We start from the raw sequence: 20,131 nt of genomic DNA, 5'->3' as shown, positions 1-20,131 counted from the left end.
AGAATATGACAGAAATGAAAATTTGAATTGACTGGAAAATTTGAACTGATCCATTTTTATTTTATTATGAGGTCCCTTGAAATCATGTACTAGTATTAAACTAATGCATTAAGTTTTCATTCAATACAATGCAACAACAACAAAAAACCAAAATGGTTTGAAATACATAATCTCCAAGAGAAAAATGATGAGTTGAACTTTGTATTAAAGTTATGTACAAATCAATGTGTTCTCCATTACTTCATACTATGGCAATGGTCATACAATTTCCGTTAGAAATGCTTACAGTAACGAAATCTATTCTTTATGATAATAGTAAAATGTTAAACTTCATAACAAGTTGCTGAAAGTATATTAAGATTTACCATAAAAATTAGTACAACCAACTCTTATTTTCTTCTTTGTGGTGTGTTTTTATGTAAAAACCAATGATTCATACAACAATTATATTTTTTGCGGCCCATTTGACGCTTGCGTCAATATGATTTCTTGTTAAACCATTGTTTAACATAATAATTGATTTATCACACAAATGATAGTAGCTTAAAAATTTTAGTGCTAAAAACACATGTTATATCAAATCAGAGCCAGTCATATGTCATATTATGACCATGCTATTCAGAATTATACAAAACTTAACAATAATATCTAATTTATTTTAAATCAATGTGCATAATGTTTTCCGGGGCGGTGCTGTAGAAATATTACACAACCTCTGAACAAATCCGGATGGACGACCTGGGAGCTACAGTGCCACCCATTGAAAAAAGTGTGTATTTATTCCACACAAAAACATGCGCTAGTTGTTTTGGGCTGATTTACCTTATTTTTACGCAATTTCTTTGAAAACAGTTAGTAACATTAAATTCGTTGTGCAATTCAAATATTAGAGTTGTTTTGTTCGTTGAACACATGCTGGATTAAGAAGTAAGGGAATAAAACACCATTTTCAAACAATATTTTATTGACATTGCAAAAGTTACGTTAACACAAGCTTATTAGCGTGATGTCAGCTGGGACGGAATTAGCAAAATATTTCGTAGAGTTTTATATGCATTTTTCAACCAAAAACCAAATCTACTTTGATAAAGAAAAGCTATCCGAATACACTAAATTAACCCAAGATCAGATCATCATGACGTCATCACGGATCCCATCCTGCTATTGAAATAAAACACAAAAATTGCGCCACAAGCGATTATTTACAATGCATATATTTACAAAGGCAGTTCATAAAATCTTATACAATACATGACTGCATAACAACATGATGAAAAATTTTCTTCTTTTTTTCGACAATGAAGAATTTTTTTTATGTTAATATTGCAACAATTCATATAACAAATAGAACACATTTTCAATAAATATAACAATAAATTATTTCTATACCTACATAACAGTATGTGAACACATTATTCTTGAGCAGATTTCTCATAACGTATAATCTTTATCATAAAAATAAGTTCTAAAGAAAGTGCATATTTAACAACCAAAGCGCTGCAAACGCTCGTCGAAGTTGCTTACTGTAGGACCTAATAGCTCATTTAAAATATTCTTAATTTTTGATCGGGTATTTAATTCACGAGTTTTTTTTTTTTATGCAGATAAGAAATTTGGAAATTTTTGATCTTGAAAACAAAAATAAGTAAGCCGATCATGAAGGAGTTTAGCATCGTGTCCATTATCCCATAGAACCGTTGTTTAGTGGGTTATCGTAGGCACTATCGATACCGCCAAGTTCCTCATAATCCTACAGAGAAAAAAAACATGGTATAATTACCATCAACAATATGCGAGTATTATTTAAAATGTTCAAAAAATATGACAGAGACTTTTATTTACAATGTTAAGGGGTTTGGGTTATTCCGTGTTCAGTGAATTCTGAAATATTATCCATCTTTGTAAACCATAAAAAAAATTCAAAGATTTATGACCTATGTTTTAGTTTAAATACTGTCTGTGAACAAGTTATTCTTTTTCTTACACGTCAAAGCTTTAGCAAAAAAGATTAGATTTTATGTCAGTCATTCTACTTTAAGAGCGTGTGTTTGATTATTTCAATACTTAATAAAATAACATTTATAGCATTGTATTGTAAACAAATTTTGACCAAAGATGTTGATGTTTTATAATATCGAAACCAGGTAAAAGAGCACAATACATGTATGTTTATTTATACTATAACATTATACCTTTGGCTCCTGCTTGATTGCGTCATCAGGTTCTGTTTTGATTTCTTTGGACATAGTGGAGAAGAATCGACCACCCTCCCCTCTACAGCGGTTCATGGCGTGCCGATGGCGGGACTCGTGAAGATATTTCTATATGAAATACAAAAAAAAGAACTATAATATATGAAAACAAATACAATCAATGTGTATGCTGATTGCAGCTAATATTTTACAGGCATCGGAAGGAGGGAGGGGGGCTTGCCCCCCCCCCCCTCCCTTTTTAACAAAGTTAGACATAATCACCATAACTTTAATTCTTTCTTTTGCTTTTTCAATTAATAAAGAAGGTAAAGAACTATAAGGCATATTTTCTTGTCTATCATAAAGAATATGTTTCATAAAATATGTTTTCGTTTCAAAAAAATATCACTAGCGCCATACATTTGTACACTAAATACATGTATTTTGATTTGCTCTGCATTGACTGTCATAAATGATTTATAAGTTATAAACGGGTATTTGTTAGCTACCTTTCTCTCTTTTGGAATTTTCCCCTGAGCCTCCAGTTTGGCTCGGGCTTGTCTTCGCTTCAGAATTCGATGGTACTGTTTAGCATTGACGTATAGCGGCTCTTCTTCTTGCACATCGGTCATGGGAAATTGGCAAGGCACTGGGTGAAGATTCTCCCCATTTAGAACCTGTGGAAACAAATTAGTCCCCCAAAAATTAAGTTGATGTATTACCTTCAAAATTGATTCTTTTGGCCGTTAAGTATCATTTAGCAAAGAGAAATTCCAAATATTTTTAGCTTTAAGATTTCAATATTTTCCTATATCGCAGCTCTTCGTCTAAAGTACGTTAATAAAGCCTTCAAATGGTCAGTGCGATCCAGCCTTTTTAACTTAGAAAAAGTGCCCGTTTTTGTTGCTGTTCATGAACATACCATAACTTGTTGGTGCGGAGACATAGGGTAGCCGTCTGGGTACTGTTGAAGATCAGTGTGAGGGAGGATTCTTTGATTGCCAGACTCATGGGAATTTGGCAACTGCTCTTGACAACTCATTATAGGCGAATGTTGATTGCCGCTATCTTCTTGGGAAATGGCGCATGGGTGAGGCGGCGAGGGAAACGTTTGTCGTGAGCATCCGGAGGTTGGGGGTAAGGCTGGGTGAGGGGGATACAATTGGGAAGCCCGGGTGTATGAGTTTCCTACCAAACCGCCGTTTTGTAGATATGAAGACCGAGGTACTCCGCTGTAAGCTTGATGAGGCGAAGAAGAGTTTTGGTGATAGGGCGTGCTTGGGGATACTATGGAATTGCCATTGTTTGGAGAATTGATCCGAGTCACGTGACCTCGACCTCGCTGCTGGTGTTCGAAATGACTGTAATTGTTGTCAGTAGAGTGCATCTGATTGCGCGGAAAGGCTGGATGGGAGAAACCTTGTTGGTTTGAATGGTATGCCGAATTAGAAGTCGGGAGATGGGACATGTTGTCGTAATGCTGTGGGGATGAAATCTGTTCTGGAAAATGAGATGATCGTGGACTTCCACAGCTAGAAATGGGTGAAACTGGGCAAGATGACGATTGGCTGTCTGTAAAATTAATGAAGAAAAAAGTGAGTTATGCAAGCATTATTTTTCGCAAAGCAAACAAATCAAAAAATGTTTACACTTGTTGTATGATATTAGCAGAGGAACTTACTCCTATGTGAAACAGGGCTTTCAGACTGCCTCATTATGCAATTGTTCTGTGAGTGGGAACTGACAGGCAGCCTCAGTCGTTGATGATCATCATAATAAGAGATCTTCAAGTCCTCCATTGCATGAAGGAAAGGCGCGGATTGGCAATGACCCTGGTAATTTCTAAACTGATTTTGGTGGTGCTGAGACTGCTGCTGAAGATAGAGCTGAAACTGACAAATAAAAAATACAAGGGTTATTTTAAAAAAGCTAAAGGTCGATAAAATTCTTTTAAATCTTAATGATATCATTTACTGGCCATTTCTGTACACATAACATTAAGTATGGGTTAAGTTATCTTTCTTCCGGTTTCAATTTTGTACACTTTGAACTTCCGGTTATTACATTAGCGAGTGGCATTAGATCGGAAGAAAAACCAGAAAAGAAAAGGCAAGAGCAAGAAATTTTTTCAGAAAAAGGGGGAAATAAGTTACAGGTCCCAAAAATCTTAGCTTTTCGTGCTTATTTAGAGAAAAGTTTTTATATGTGTTTTTTTTCATTTTGAGAAATCTTCTAGAAGTAACGCATATTGTAATTAATTTTAAAGGTCATGATGATTTTGAAGATAAGTCTTTATGAACGATTGATATCTTAAATATCTAGTTTATCAAATAAATCAATCAGTTTACTATCGATGAATAATAACCAGACATGACATGATCTGAGAACTCTTTGTAAAAAAAAAAATATAATTGCAAAAGTTTTGTTTAATACGAACTTTTTAATTACCCCTATGAATATTACTTTAAAGTGATAACACTACTTAAATTATTCAATATTCAAATGAAAAGAATAAAAGAATTGCGTGATTGACGTTCTTAAAAAGTTGGCTGTGTCCAGAACTAAAAACCATACATTTCACACATGCCAGATATTATCGTAATTTCTTAAATTTTGCATGTTTTTGAAGACACAAAACCATACTTTACACTAGTTCAGGTCGTTTTACCCTTATTGGAAGCAAAAAATACAAGCTACTTTGTCGTTAAAAGTACTTACTCTAGAACTGTTTTGACTATCAGATAAGTAGTCCATACACATTCTGTATGGTTTGAAAAAGGAATCAATAACATTATCCTTTCGGACCCGAACGAGTTCTTTTTTGTTTTCATCAAAGTCAATTTCAAAGTGAAACGAGTCTTTGTTCAGCACAAATTTATCCTCCACGTAATAATGATAGTAGTCTTCCATTTTGCTACACTCACAATCCATCATGTACAAGATACTAATAATTTTCATTCGTGATTATGAACAAACAACATATATTCGGTGATTAGGTGTAATGAATATACAAGCACCCTCGAGTGATTGTTGGGTATAGGTAACCTATCCTTTCCTAATTTCCATAATCAACAAAGGTGCATTACCCGCGCTAAATACAGATATTGCAAAAGAAAAACAAAAAACGGAAAAAATGAAGAACACAGCCAACATACACGTATTTGTCATGTTTAATGATTAAATGTGTCAAAATGCCATCAATGAATTAATTCATTTTTTTATGGGGGAAAAAGAGGGGGGGGGGGGTGAATATCAAATTTAAAGATTCTAAAATAGAAAGGTTAATTTCTGGATATTTAATTATCAATCAAGTCACTATGAGATACGAGATACAAATTTCGTTGGTAAGAGGTTAACATCCATAAAATTCGCCGAACTGAATTCACCACAACCTCACCTCGTAAGCTAAGGAGATACAAAGGGGCACCTCTTAATTGTGATGTTCTTTTAATCGAAATAAATGATGAAATTATCTCTACGGCATTATATTTTGGTTTTTCTCCGAAACCGTTAGCTTTTGATCTGTAATCATAAGTTCGAAACCGACCGTTATGAGTTTTTTCGGTGTTTTATTTCTTGTTGGTGTTTTTTTTAACTTAAAAAATGCATTATGTGGTTAACAAATCGTACCTATTGTTTAAAACGCTGATTAACAACGTATATTTACATCTACCAAGCATAATTCCCTTTATTTCTTACAGAAACTTAGAGTTAACTCATAGCTCTATAGAAACAGCCAGACTGAAATCTACACGCCCTATTTATCGATTGGTCGAAATCTACAGCGGCTGAAAGTGACAGGACTGAAATTGACACGCTTTGTTTATCGATTGGTCTGAACCTACAGCGACCTTAGTAAAATCCCGGACTGCACGAAATAATCATGACGATGCCAGACTCAAAGTCTCACAGGAGACGATTTGGCTGTTTCTTTAAGCTAACGTACTTTTGAACATTAACAGTAATTCAGTGAATTTTACTAACTTTTCATAATCAGTTTATTAATAAGTTAAAGAAAGATGTTAATATAAACAATAAAATGCTTTCTTTGATGATTCATGCGGGTTATGAAGGTAGCGATCATTGCAGGAAAAATTTACATAACCCGCTAACGCGGGTTATGTATTTTTCCTGCAATGTCGCTACCTTCATATCCCGAATGAATCACCAAAGAAAGCATTTTATTATTTAAATATTTCTTTTGCAATCTTTATGTTAACAGGGTAGCGCAAAATCCGAATTCCCTTAGAGCTACAGTTCTGCAGTTTCGTTGGCTATTGATCGTACACCTTATATATAGTTTTGAGTTTAAACCAGTAAGGTTTTTAATTTTCAAATTATGGCCAAAAATTGTACGATTAGAAAATTTTAAAACGATGGTTAAAATTTGAATTTTTAATACGTCATTCACATCTATATCTCAAAGTTTCCCACGCCACTATAAGGCGATATGGATTACGCAGTATTTTCAATTGAGTTTTCCTTCATGAGGTTGGGTGGTGGACATATACCCATCATGTCCACATTAGATTTTTTTTAAATATTATTTGCTAAGTTGTAAAGTATTATTTAATAATAAAAGAAATCAATAAATTTGAGCTTTTTTTTTTTAATTTGAGTATGTTTCTATATCTTTATATAGAGCTCTTCTTCCAAAGGAGATTAATACAGTCTAAAAAAATGGCCATGACCATGCGACCCTCTTAATAAATGATATTTTTAAATTTTTACTTGCGATTGCATTGGGCCATAGGGACTTGGAACATGCATCTTTGGACAGTAGACGTGATGTCAAGTTGTCGTGTAGCTGAGGAAGATCCAGTGGCCTGCAATAAAAAAGAAAGAAAAGAAGGTAAAAATACTGGTGAATGGAACTAATACTGTTAACTTTATAACAGATTATATGAGGAGAATACCCGCGGAGTCTTTCAATACAATTACCTGATGATTTCCAGTTCCTATGGATACCGAAAACTGCAATTTGCAAATTTATTACATGTATTTAAACTTTTTATCGTAAATTTGGGCATTATGGAAAGTTCTTTTTAAAAACAAATATTCATTTCATATTGATTTTATATCGCTTTAGAAGATATCTATATAAAAAAAACCTCAAATTTAAAAGAAAAACTTTCAGAAACTTCATACTCACACAAAAGGTAATTATTCTTTACTTTTCTATTTTAGAAATCTTAAAGATCAGTACGATTACGATTCCTGAAAAGACTTAATATCCTCCAATGCAAAGATACTGTCGCTGCATGAATAGTATGATTTGGAACTTAAATACTAAAAGTCTACGTAATGCATCATTGTTTACAACACCTTTTCTTTGAGGGTGTTAACAAGTAATTAACATCTTTACCAAAGTGAAAATAAGTGAGTCCAGATACTAATACTACTTGTTCTGGCTGGAAGAAACCAGTGATTGGGTTTTTTTCCTTGTTTCCAAATATATAAGATTTTTAGATATATATTCACTTTATTCATATTTTCATATTACGAGCCTTACCATTTTTTTCGCTGAAAACATTTTTTTTTTAGTTGAAATTTACAAAATTTATTTTTTTAAGGCGTGCTCCCCCCTCCCCCTTCTACTCTTTTTGGGAGTATATCAAATTCTGTAGTGAAATTAACATTAAATTAGAGATTTTAGTTACAATGCTAGTTTATGCTAACCACCCCCCCCCCCCCTTTCTTTCCACCATCCTCCACGGATTAGGATTATGAAGATTAGCGGGTTAGATTTTGTTTTAGATTGTTTGTTTTTTTTATTGATCAAAATTTCGGATAGATCCTCCCCTTCCATTCGTTCAAAACAATGCTACGTGTCTGTTTGTAAAATGACTACAAGCCAGATTTCCGTGTTTTAAAGAAAAATCAAAGAGAATCCAGATTATGCCATACATTTTCCAACATCAATCCATCTTTAACCAAAGATTTCCATGTGGTCAAGTGATCAAGATACAATTATGTATATACCGGTATGTGTAAACTAATCTTGGCCTTACAACAACAGCAAAAAAAATCTTTTTTGATGTGTTGGAGACAAGAAATGTTAAAAAGGTTAAAATGATAATAGTATATCCTCTCCTTGAGTTGCAGCACGACAGGGCATTGGTGAATGCATTGTACATTCGTGATTCTTTGAACAGCACGGGTGGCGTAGTTTACATGTAAGATGTAAAACACTAAGATGTGACTTTGAAAAGTTCATTGATTAAAAACAAAATGCGTGGGAAAAGGCGTGCTACCATCGATAATTGATTCAACATTTTAGAATTTTCCTCGCAGTTTTGATCAACCCGTACAGGAGATAAGTTTTATGATCGGGCAGTCACATTTTACTGAATTTTCATTTTGATAAAGCGATAATTCATCAATCGAAGAAATCATCATTAGAATTATTTATAATTATTACGTTGCCAACATGTTCCGAGAAATTGGGTGTGGCGGTTTTCATCGAGCGCTAAATGAAATTCAAATGGACAGTGCCTCGGTTCTATTTGTGTTGCTTTAAAAAAAACTTACATGCACATGCATCAGTGCATCAATTTCAGGCTTTTGTGTTAAATCTGAATGATTCTATCTTGTTGTATTTGTCCTGTGCAAATTCAGAACACCCCCCCCCCCCCCGGTGTCGGGGAGGGGTCCGGACCTCCAAGATCTGCCAATGCTTGGGGGAAATGGGGTTTAAAAACCTATTATTGTCTGACAGATATATAATTTAAATACTTCATATCTGAGAAATGTTTTATCCGCATTATACGTAAGTAAGGTAGACAGACTGCAGGACTCCCGGACCGGCTGGTGATGATTAATAAAGCAAATTATGAAACGTTGAAAATCCACTGTAAACAGAAAAATTAAGAATTTCATTGATAGACAGTTTTGAAGGGGGGGGGGGGATATATTCTTTGCTCAATTCATTGAGGAAAAAAATTAATCACGCAATATTTTAATTACATAAAAAAGCATGTCGGAAAGAAGCTAACCAAAAAAAAGGTTGCGTGTCATATTGTGAATTTTGCATCTAAATTAATTAGCTTAGCTCAGCATACATGTAAACATATAGCAATACAGGCAAGGAGCTTCAGGGGAGGAAGAACCCCCCCCCCCCCCCCCGACACACACCTTTTCTCTCAGCAAACTTTTTTTCTTAAATTGAGTTATGAAGGGCCCCCCAAGTAAAATTAACGAAATTAACATTAAAATTGAAGTTGTAAGTACAACCCCCCCCCCCCCCCCCACACACACACACACACATCTATTAAGATTTTGAAAATTGGGGATTGAGATTGGGGAGGGGTGCAAGATTTTGGATGAGTCTGCCCCTTTCGAAACTGATGTTTCGTGCCTGCAATTTGAAATAGCGTAGGGCAATTTTTCCAAACATTGACTCAGTTATATAATGAGTAGTCATTTGAATTTCGGCGTTCGTTCCCCTCACGATTGTGCAAAGGGACGAAGAAAAATTCTACGAATCAAAAGTTCGCTGACCTTAACCCAAATTTATGCAAATACATTTAATTAACTCGACTCATTACCAACAGGTCGCGCGGAAAATATTTTTTTCTCGATTCGGAGAAAATCAAGTTGAATTCCTCGTATCATTTATAACGAAGGAGTCATTAATAAATCATGAAATAATTTTTGTCCATTATTAATTTTATTTTTTGGTCTTACTGTCAAGTTATTTTATAACTTAATCGCAAAGATGAATGCAACAACCGAAGTCTGGGTGTCATTGGGTAAAGTGTATATAGTTTTCAGCGCACAACAAGTATTGATTTCATTAGCATTTTGATTTTAAAATTTTAAAAAATTATTATAATCGGTTTATTAGAGGAAATATCGATGGGTAAAGTACATACATGTTTGTATAAAATAAGAATGTCTCCGTAACGATAACCTGAAATTTGTGTGTTAAGTGTCCATAATGTGACCCGTCTCCTGTATAATGCATGACCTCTGAAGTCGCCTCAGAAGAAATCGAAACAACAAAACACACATCGGGTTCAGTGCAAATATATATTCCCAGTGTGTTGAATTCCTAATTAATCAATGCAAATCCATGGACTATCTACATGTTACCCGCTATTCGATAACCATACTATATACCCGAGGTGCACATTTGGTTAACATAAAATTTACGTAGATCATTAGAAATCCGGGGTATGAACATTCATTCGACAGGCATAATTAGAAGACTTTTTATTGTCACCTTCTATAGTAACTTCTACAGTTTGAACATAATCAATGGTATTATTTTTTAAAGTTTTAGATAAAAAAAATTATTATTATTATTAAAGTCTACATACCCAAATTATGGAATGTTTCCCACAATATATTTCCACAGAATTTTCAATTCGCTCAATGCGAAGAACCGTTTTCACGAATTATTAATGTTCAATAGCTTGTTCAATATTCATATATGCATTCACATGTTTCACAAAATACAAACATGCTCAACAATATATACGATGCACAGTTGCATACATGTCTGTTTACAATCGGAGCTTTTTTGAAAATAAGCACAGAATATTTAAGTTGGGTTTTAAATACATAATGAATTTTGCCTGTCGTGTGTCTTATGTGTATTTTTAAACATGGGAAGTTAAATCAAGTGGTTAAAATAAACAAACCAGGGAATCCGCACTTTATTGGATAAAAAAAGGAAGCAATGCACTACATAGCGATACGGCAGGAAGTAACGTTCTGATTGGCTAATATTATTAGAAAACAAAAAGGTCACATGGAATATTCAAAGTCCTGTGATAGCGAGTTGGTTATTGTCTTCATTCATACTGTCTGCTTTACAGGTGAATCGATTGAGCTAGTTGTATGGTTTTTTTCTGTCTAAAAGCGCCAACGCCATTGGCTTGGTTTCCTTCGAATGTGTTTGGTCGTCAAGCGAAGCCAGTCAAGCATGCTGAAATGATATAAAACGACTGCGGTAACATTGCTATAAATGAGTGTTTTGTCTTATAAAAAATTCTACCTGCACAACGAGAGGTGGTATCAATCAAACATGATTAGCAAGATGTCAACTTTATGACGTACAATTCTTTTAAATACTCTGATTTTAATGCACATGTCATAAGTACAAGAACATTGAAATTCTGATTTGATCGTTATTTTACGCAATTTTACGTCAAAAATTTAAATGCACCATACCAAGTTGCATTTGCTGCACCAATAGGAAAAGAACAATCTAGAATTTCATTTAAATCAGGCATGAAGAAAAAAAAGTTAAGTTGACAATTTCAGACACACATATATCCTTAGTAAAAAAAACACACAAACTCAACGTTTTATATAGGTCTTTGATGACGAAACAATTACATCACACCAAATTCCGTGCATGCTAAAAAATATGTATCTATGAAATATTAATGGTCACAACAATACAATAGCTTAGTTTTACAATTCGTCTGCATGATTTAATTGACTACAATCGCTCTCATTGGTGGATATAACCGGGTATACGGAAATAAGACAGTTATCCAATGGCTAGCCTCCTCTTTGTACACAAGATTATCGATTTTCATCCCTATAAACTAATGATGATGTTAAAAAATGCCAAATGGCAGCAATCTAATACAGATCGATTCTCTCAGAGAGAGAGAGAGAGAGAGAGAGAGAGAGAGAGAGAGACTGCGTTTGTTGTCTCTTTTTGCATTGACAATTCTTTAATGCTCATGTCTAATTAATTATTCGTGACAAAAGTTTGAATAGGGTTGAACTTAGTACAAGAAGCTGGTGCAGATTGCAAATCTACAATTAATTTTTATATTATAGGACTATGATAAAGCGGATTCGGAAATTGGTTTTATTTAAAATATTTTTGGGGTTTTGTTTTTTGTTTTTTTTGTTTTTTTTTTTAATAAAGCATGTGATATTAGAAAAAACTTTAAAGTTGGGGAAAGGGGTCGACATATAGACGTCAAAAAGTTAAATGATCCAAAAATAAAATTCATTGAAAAATAACGCAGGGAAAGAAGGATAAGGTTGTTGAGCATCTTGGTAACCCATCCCTTGATCCCAAAATCGATGCCTGTTTCGTTCAGTTTTTTGTTATTTAGTCGGATAGACAATTAATCTGAGGGCATAATTCACTCATATATAATACATTAGCAGAAGGTTGGTATATATATATTATTACCTCTTATTTTACATTATCTGTAGCAACTCCAATCTAACAACTATCTTTGAGAGAAGATCTTCGCTTCTTCGTAGGTAAAAGTGAAACACAAACGGTATTTTTAAATCGTTATCTTGGTATCACGTTTTCATAATTAAGATTATCGTAAACATTGCTATTTGTCTTTTTTAATTGAAGGAAATAGTCCAATGTGATAATCTCAAGCCGGCGATAATTACAACTTAATTTATCTAAAGCTATGCAACAACTGGTGGATAAGATCACAAAATAAGCATTTTATTACGTTTAAAACGAAGTCGTTAGCATATGTTATGAATTCAAATAAAGCCATGGACATATCGTTTGTCTCTGTGATTTATTCATTTTCGTTTACAACTGACTCAGAGCATGGAGTACAAACTTTCAACCAATCAAAACTCGCGATACAAAAACCTGCGCGTGAAATATGTCGACGCCCCTTCCTAGAGAATGAGGATGTTTGTCCACATGTAATACAAATCTTGGTGGACAGTTGTTACTGCTCTGGGGCGTTTCTACATGAAAATCATTTTTTCTGGCGTCGGAAAAGGTCAGTTTCTTAAATGCCGAAGCATGAAAAAATCTGATAGAGATATGCTTGTATCATTCACAGCAATCGTATGCTAACCTTCGCTGAAAAAACAAAATGCAAAGAAAACCCGCCTAAATCGGAGGCAGATTGGACGAATGCAAGGAAAAGTCGAGAAAAGAAATCAAGACCCCGCCAAATTTATTCTCTATTCATCATGAAAATATGTAATTAATTCATATTAGGTTATTAAAGAAAAACAGGATCTGTACAATATATTTTTCTTTCAGATCAATCAAGTTTAGGTCTACTGTGCTTTACTATCTGTTCGTAGGGCGTTCTCTATTTACATGACTTTGCATCAAGATCTGCGATAAAGATGAGGAAAATTTTTCTCTGAAATGGTCCTCTTTTTTCGTATATATAAAGATACTCCGAGGTTTACTTTTTGATTCATGGGACATGTTGCGGTCTGGCAGGTTAGCTGATTGTTTATTGCTCCTCTCTAGAAGGTAATGTTTTAGTCATATTCTTTTGTTTCTATCTAAAGTACAGAGGTGGACTTACACTCTAAACATGCACAGGTGTTAATTTGTGTTTGTTTACCGAGATAAATCGCTGTAATTAACGGTCACTCAAGATCATCGTTGCAAACAAGACATAATTCTTCAAATTTGTTTCAGAACCTGCAGTGGCATTATATATCATGTGTTTAAAACGCGATTACTTTGTATGATTGTTCTCAACTATTAACCCTTCGATAGCTTAAGATCATACAGGTTCGAGCTGCTTGCTAAACAGACATACATTGTATTATTATTTTTAACACAGTTTGCGATTGCTTCACTGCGAAGCTTGTGAGTATACAAATTAAAAACAAACCCTAAGCTTTTGAAACTTTGGGCCACACGTCTACATGGTCTAGAAATAATTTAATCTTTAACATGTAGTTGCCTTTGCATGTTTAGAATATAATGCAGTCATATAAATATATATGCATTCTAGGCCGACAGACCAAATTCAGTGTTCGCATACTTATGAGTAATTTAACCCAATTTTTGTTTTCTTTTAAAAATTACAAGGTACTGGTGATAAAAAAAGAACATACAAGTACATTGTAGCATTGTTTTTTAAGGTGTGTGAGACAAAATTTGACGAGCCAAAAGAAGTGGGATACACCAACTTCGTTTGTGTCCTTTGTATACTCAGATACTTGCTACTTTAGCTAAAATGGGGTTTTAAGATAAAGAGATAAAGGCCCAGTGCCATGAAAATTAGATGGGGCGATGACACCCCCCCCCCCACCAACCCGTTGTTTCCTGCCTGAAACATTCTTGGTTCATAGCGTTATGAAATGAAGCTGCTCGAATGGCATATTACAGCAGTTGATTTACTACAGAGCAATTATACCATACACATGATAGATAATTCTTACAAGTCATTTTATCGCCACGTTTAAATCTAGAAAATGTAGCATTGCGTTTATGGAGTTATAAATGCAGTCAGTGACTGTGCGATCCGATATATTTCAAAGTGAAGTCGCAGCACGAATACAAATATTTTATTAACGTAAAGTTTTTGATTTTGTTGGTATATATCTGCAAAACATATTCATGCTGTGTACGATTTCATAAAATTATTTAAAATTGAAATTGCAAGTGGCCATTGATTTGCCATTCTCATCTGTTTATATCAAGTTCCTACCGTTGTCTGTGCACTTTGTTAAATTGATGTATCCATATTTTCTTTTCCGATTTAGAAATGTTTAATGTAAATATTTTTTTACGAAGAAAAAACACCTCACTTTCAAATCAAACACATATCAAACATGACGTTTGTATTGATGAATTGTTGCTTTTAAGATTCAAAATTTAAAACCAATTTTCTATAGGACCAACGTTTACATGTAACTGGTTGCTTATCGTATTTTTGAACCTTTGTTTCAATATATATGAGACATTCAAATATTTTTTAAAATTTCTTTTGCGTTTTTGAAATAATAACGTAAAGGATTACCCTCTATCAATATTACTTTGCATCGATGAATAAACCAGTTATATTCACAAATGAATACTAAGTGGGCCCATAGAACACATTTTCGCAATCAAAATTTTGCGTTTGGGATACACGTATTGGAAAATATAAGAAAATCGCACCCCAAAATTTATATCTATGGATACAAGGACATTAAAGATTAATAATGATTCCTAATTCTTTGAGGATAAAAAAATAAATAAATCGACAACTGAGTCATATTTTGGACTGGTTCGCTGCTTTTCACCCTCTACAATATACCAGCGCAGCGGATATAATATAGTAGAACAATTTTGTAAAACTAGTACTTTTTGACGTCGAACACTTGAAAGACTGAAGTGGTTTTATGAATGACAAAAACTGAAACAGGAACAGTTAAGCAAATAGTCATCATAATTGACATTCTAAACGTGATGGTGGAACAAACAAGGAACTTGAAACGTAGATTTGTTTGAGATAAAGACTAAAACATTCGTAGAACGTAAACTGATAGCAGAAGCGAATACGATTAGCGTAAACCGGCCTATATTATATACACCGACACTGATTATTCAACTCCGCGGGCATTAAAATGTCACTCTGCCAAATTATCATAGAATTTCGTAACTTTATAATGACTGCTTTTAAGCAGATACCTAGTTGTTTTGTTGATAGTGTACCCTTAGTTAATACATGTACATTAGAACATTTTAAGTAATACACAGGGAAATATCTTTGCTAGAGAGCATACACTATGCGTTTTTTATAAGTAATAAGAACTGTATGACTGTTGCCTATTTACCATCAATGTATTTTAGACGACCAATTGCAAATGCTTTCAATTTTTAAAAATTATTTTCATGTAAAAAATTATCTGTTATTAACAACCTGTGTAAATTTATCAATATCATAAATAAGAATGTCAACTCTCAAGGTTGATGTGTACAGTATAATACACTCTTTCTTTTTGTTTAATATTGTCTGTATTGTATATTTTTTCTATGTTGTTTTATACAATGTGAATATAAATAAAATGAAGGAAAATGGATAATGAATGTGTTTAAATGAGCTTCAGATTAAAATTAAATTGTAACCTTGTTATGAATTGTTAACAGGATTCTGAAAGGTGCATAAAATCTATAATCGCTTAATTTCGTAAAAAGATACAGGTTTAGATGAGTACGAACTAAGCTATACTAATTAGTTTTGACATAAGATAAAAATAAAAAACCAGCAAGGCATATATCTTAGCAAATGGAATACTCCAAACACGATTAGACTCGATGAATGCTTCAGTGTTTGTAAATGTATAAGAAAAGATCTACAATCCATTGCAAGCGGAAGAAGAAACAATATGGACATTTTTATAAGAGAAGAGGTTCGAGTTTTGTATTTATAAACATATGCATTACTTTGTTTTTATCATACATGGGGTTGATTTGACAACACTGGTACTCTACTAAAATGCATGTATGACACTGTTTCAGGAAATTGTAAAAGTATACTAACTTGTGTATAGATGTAAGGATAACAGCCAGTATCAAAGACATTACCAAGGTGGCTTCGTTAGATACAAAAAAACTCATAGAAATGAGTAGAAGTGAAAGTTACAGTACATTGTATAATAAATTTAGATTGACCGAAAACAACGCAGCACAACAAAAGCAACACAACACAAGAAAGTAACACAATGCAAAACAACAAAACACACAACGATACAACATAACAAGACAATACAAAACAGCAACACAATACAATACTACAACACAGCATTAAACAACAGAACCAACAAAAATACAACACAACAACAATACAACATACATAACACAAGACAATACAAAACAACGACACAATACAACACTACAACACAACATTAAACAACAGAACCAACAAAAATACAACACAACAACAATACAACATTCATAACACAAGACAATACAAAACAACGCCACAATACAATACTACAACACAACACTAAACAACAGAACCAACAAAACACAGCACAACAAAAATACAACATAACGCAATACAGTACAACACAACAATACAACGCAATAATACAACACAATACAACAACAACACTAAACAACAGAAGTGACACAACGCTTAATCCTCGAAATAGCAATATCTTACGATGGTTATAAATATTCTAGAATAATCATGAACGATTTGAACAAAGGGGTTCCAAATTGTCACTTACGGTAAACCATTTTGTTTACCATTTGTCCGAGTTCATGAGAGCTTCAGTTCTGTTGCCGTGTATCCTTGTACATGTCTTGATTGGGCAATGAGAAAACGTTGACATAGCTCGCCTATTTTATTTGTTGTGGTTAGACCTTGAAAGAAAATGAAACTAATGTGCGAATAAATGTTGTGTATACATAAATACCAGAGAAAGTAGGCACAGCTGATACCTACGGTCAAACATGTTCGTAGCGGGACGTAAAATCTGATCGATAAAATTATTCTGTAATAGAGCGTGTCTTTGTATAAACGCTTTACTTGATTTTTTAGAGATGTAAATGAACATCAAAGAAATTGAACTGCATTATATCCTTGATAATAATTCTACTTTTAAAAATTAAAGAAGTTAATATATGTCAATTCTTCAGAAGATTTTTTCACTTAAAAAATTACTTAACAAAGGAAAAGTTAAACCCAAAATCCTTATGATTGACATTTTTTGTTTTTTCATCCTTTGTTTGTAAGCGTGAAAACCTTTCAAATGAAGTATAAAATTCCATAGCTGCAGCTGCAAACCATTATTCGTTATTCTCTTGGAGAGAAAAGATGGGGGATGGAGTTAGCAGACTAAAGAGGGATACATGTACGTCCTACAGAAATTTTAAAGTTCATCATGGAACCTTTAGGTATTCGGCCGCGGCCATGTTTTCTGAAGTCTGCACTACCTGTGGCTAGACATTTTCTTGTCCGATTACTCATGTTGTTCCGTTTTCCGACTTGGATGTTCCCCTCGGGGTGGTGTAAGTATGCGCGCCTTGCTCTTTCCTCCTGCTTTTTGTATCAGATCTGTCATTACAATCATCTATAATGTGATGTTTCATGTTCTAAAGTTGTGTACGCGTACAAACTAGATCCCGATCTGCGCGGATCTAGGGAGGAGGGAGGTTCCGGACCCCCTTTGGAGGATTTATTTTAATTTTACATAGTTATATTACCGAAAATAACTTGGCAAACTCAAATATCCCTCAGACTCCTTGGAAAAGGTCTGTAGATCTGCACATCTCGATTCAATCTCTTTATACGATTATGATTTAAAAATTTGATGATAAATGTTTTCTTTTTGGAGGACATACTTTATTTTTTTTTTTTTTTTTTTTTTTTTTGCTATTCAAAATGATCAGAATTTTTAGTTGGTTGTTTTTTTTATTCAGTGAGAAAATTAGTTGTGAATAACACTGATAATTTAGTCGTTGAAAAAATTATTTCAAGGTCAAATGGGAATTTAATTTGTTAGAAATATTCCTAATTTCGATTATAATTTAAAAATTTTCTAGTAGACATAGAGCCGCTTCTGGCAACAAACGGTTTCGTAATATCTGCATGCATATACTTATTATAATTCTTCCTGTTCTAATAAAGTGGTGTATGAGTTTTTCATTGATAATGCTACAATGCTTCCTTATTCTGAAGGACTTCATGTTTTAATAAATAATTAAAACCTAATGATAATTAAAATGCGAGTGTGTATCCGAAATGAGTAAGCATGTGATTTTCATGTTAATTTTGTTTTTGGTTAGTAATGGTTTTTCGCTCATATGATGTACATTTCTTTCTTTCACCCAGATATCAGACTGTTTGGCAGGGGAGTCCAATAAAAGACCAAGTTTAATTTGATTGGCTCAAAAAGTTACATTTTCACAGCTTATCGGCAAATCAGTGTGTTAACACGGCCAATAGACGTTCGCCCATTGGCTGAGCTGGTTTGGACACACCTCCCCTTACAAGATTTGTTAATATGTACCAATCACACATCTCGACTCATTGCCTGACCTGACACGAGATCAACATGTGACAGTTTATGAATTGCTGGTAGGAATGTGTCATTACTATATTGGTTTACAACGTTATGCGTAGTAAATCAGTACCTTACGTAATCAGTGGTGTTAGAGGACAAGGTATAAACTACGCTTAACCTCATCGGCATGAACTCTGTCAACCCTCTACCATCTTGTATATTTCGAACCCATAATGTCTTTAAAGCAAATTATATGTAGCTATGCATTTTAGTCCACTGGAAAATCTAAGGTTATGACCTCTTTGATAAAAACACGTGTATGCAAATCGAAGACGTATTACTTTGTCAACATATTGTACATCTTAGAAATTAAAAGCAACAGTAGTCTAAATATTTGATAATACAGGGGCCGTATTTGAACAAAACGATACGTAGATTTAACTATAATAATAGCTACAGTCGAGAATGCAGAAGTCTAGTTTTAATGTATGATTAAAACCCAAACTTTTGCTATACATGAATTGTCATTACCGGTAAGTAAATTAAATACCGGTATGTGTATCGTATCTGACAGAGATGCTTCAGAAATGCACAGTGAATGAGGAAGTGATTTAAAATTGTCATAAAACGCAAGTACATACATGTATATTATGTGTACATGTGCGTGATACAATATCCCAGTTTCATTAATATGTATATTTCAAATCAAGTGGATCGTGTGGAGTATAGAATAAAAAATTATTTTATTTACCGATTGGTCTTTTTTTTTTAAATTCCAATAGAAATTATACAGTTAGTTACTGCCACTGTAAACAATGTTATTTAAGACTATTATTTACCCGAACTCCATAACCTGTGTTAATTTCTTTGTCGATTTCTCTTATTTTCATCCTAGGACCTACCTGAAATTATACAGTTAATTAATACAGGTAACGCAACATGTTAATTAATACAGGTAACACAGCATGTATATATACATGTATATATATATATTACATAAACCTCTGATCAAAAGTTGTAATCTGAACGCCTTAACTAGAAATCCGTGAGAAAGGATTGATTTTATTACTCTGATGAAAACCATGCAGATATCAATTTAATCAACATTCGCGTTGAGAACTGACCAAGACACGTGAACATCATTGACCCCCTCGCCCCCCCCCCCCCCCCTGAAAATTTTACATAGGAAATATACTGAAAATATGCTTTCAACTGTGTAGTTCTAAAATGACTTA

At 33.6% G+C, this 20,131-nt stretch overlaps 1 protein-coding gene across 5 annotated transcripts; it reads right to left on the bottom strand.

Annotated features, from left to right (window-relative positions):
- Positions 1 to 912: 912 nt before the first annotated feature.
- LOC128168248 (uncharacterized) lies at positions 913 to 19,798 on the bottom strand. Of its 5 annotated transcripts, none has more exons than XM_052834463.1 (8): positions 19,736 to 19,798; positions 10,514 to 11,124; positions 6,924 to 7,018; positions 3,874 to 4,078; positions 3,115 to 3,764; positions 2,702 to 2,869; positions 2,193 to 2,321; positions 914 to 1,750 (listed from the first exon to the last, which is right to left on the bottom strand). In XM_052834463.1, the coding sequence occupies exons 3-8, from the start codon at positions 6,960 to 6,962 to the stop codon at positions 1,682 to 1,684; spliced, it is 1,260 nt and encodes a 419-aa protein (XP_052690423.1). In that variant the 5' UTR covers positions 6,963 to 7,018; positions 10,514 to 11,124; positions 19,736 to 19,798; the 3' UTR covers positions 914 to 1,681. The 5 variants fall into 5 exon arrangements, with proteins under 5 accessions (XP_052690431.1, XP_052690423.1, XP_052690415.1 ...); XM_052834455.1 differs by lacking the exon at positions 19,736 to 19,798 and adding an exon at positions 17,137 to 17,264; XM_052834447.1 differs by lacking the exon at positions 19,736 to 19,798 and adding an exon at positions 17,118 to 17,254.
- Between the last annotated feature and the right edge of the window lie 333 nt (positions 19,799 to 20,131).

This window comes from Crassostrea angulata, chromosome 1, assembly GCF_025612915.1.
Source record: "Crassostrea angulata isolate pt1a10 chromosome 1, ASM2561291v2, whole genome shotgun sequence".
In the NCBI taxonomy this organism is placed as follows: Eukaryota; Metazoa; Mollusca; class Bivalvia; order Ostreida; family Ostreidae; genus Magallana; species Magallana angulata.
The sequence above is the reverse complement of the archived record's forward strand: the minus strand, read 5'-3'. Positions and strand labels throughout refer to the sequence as shown.

Coding starts and splice junctions, on each gene's coding strand:
- LOC128168248 (XM_052834463.1), bottom strand. CDS start 6,962: ATGCATGTTCCAAGTCCCTATGGCCCAATGCAATCGCAA. Junction 2,870..3,114: donor CTCCGCACCAACAAGTTATG/GTATGTTCATGA, acceptor TTGTTTCCACAG/GTTCTAAATGGGGAGAATCT. Junction 1,751..2,192: donor CAATCAAGCAGGAGCCAAAG/GTATAATGTTAT, acceptor TTTTCTCTGTAG/GATTATGAGGAACTTGGCGG.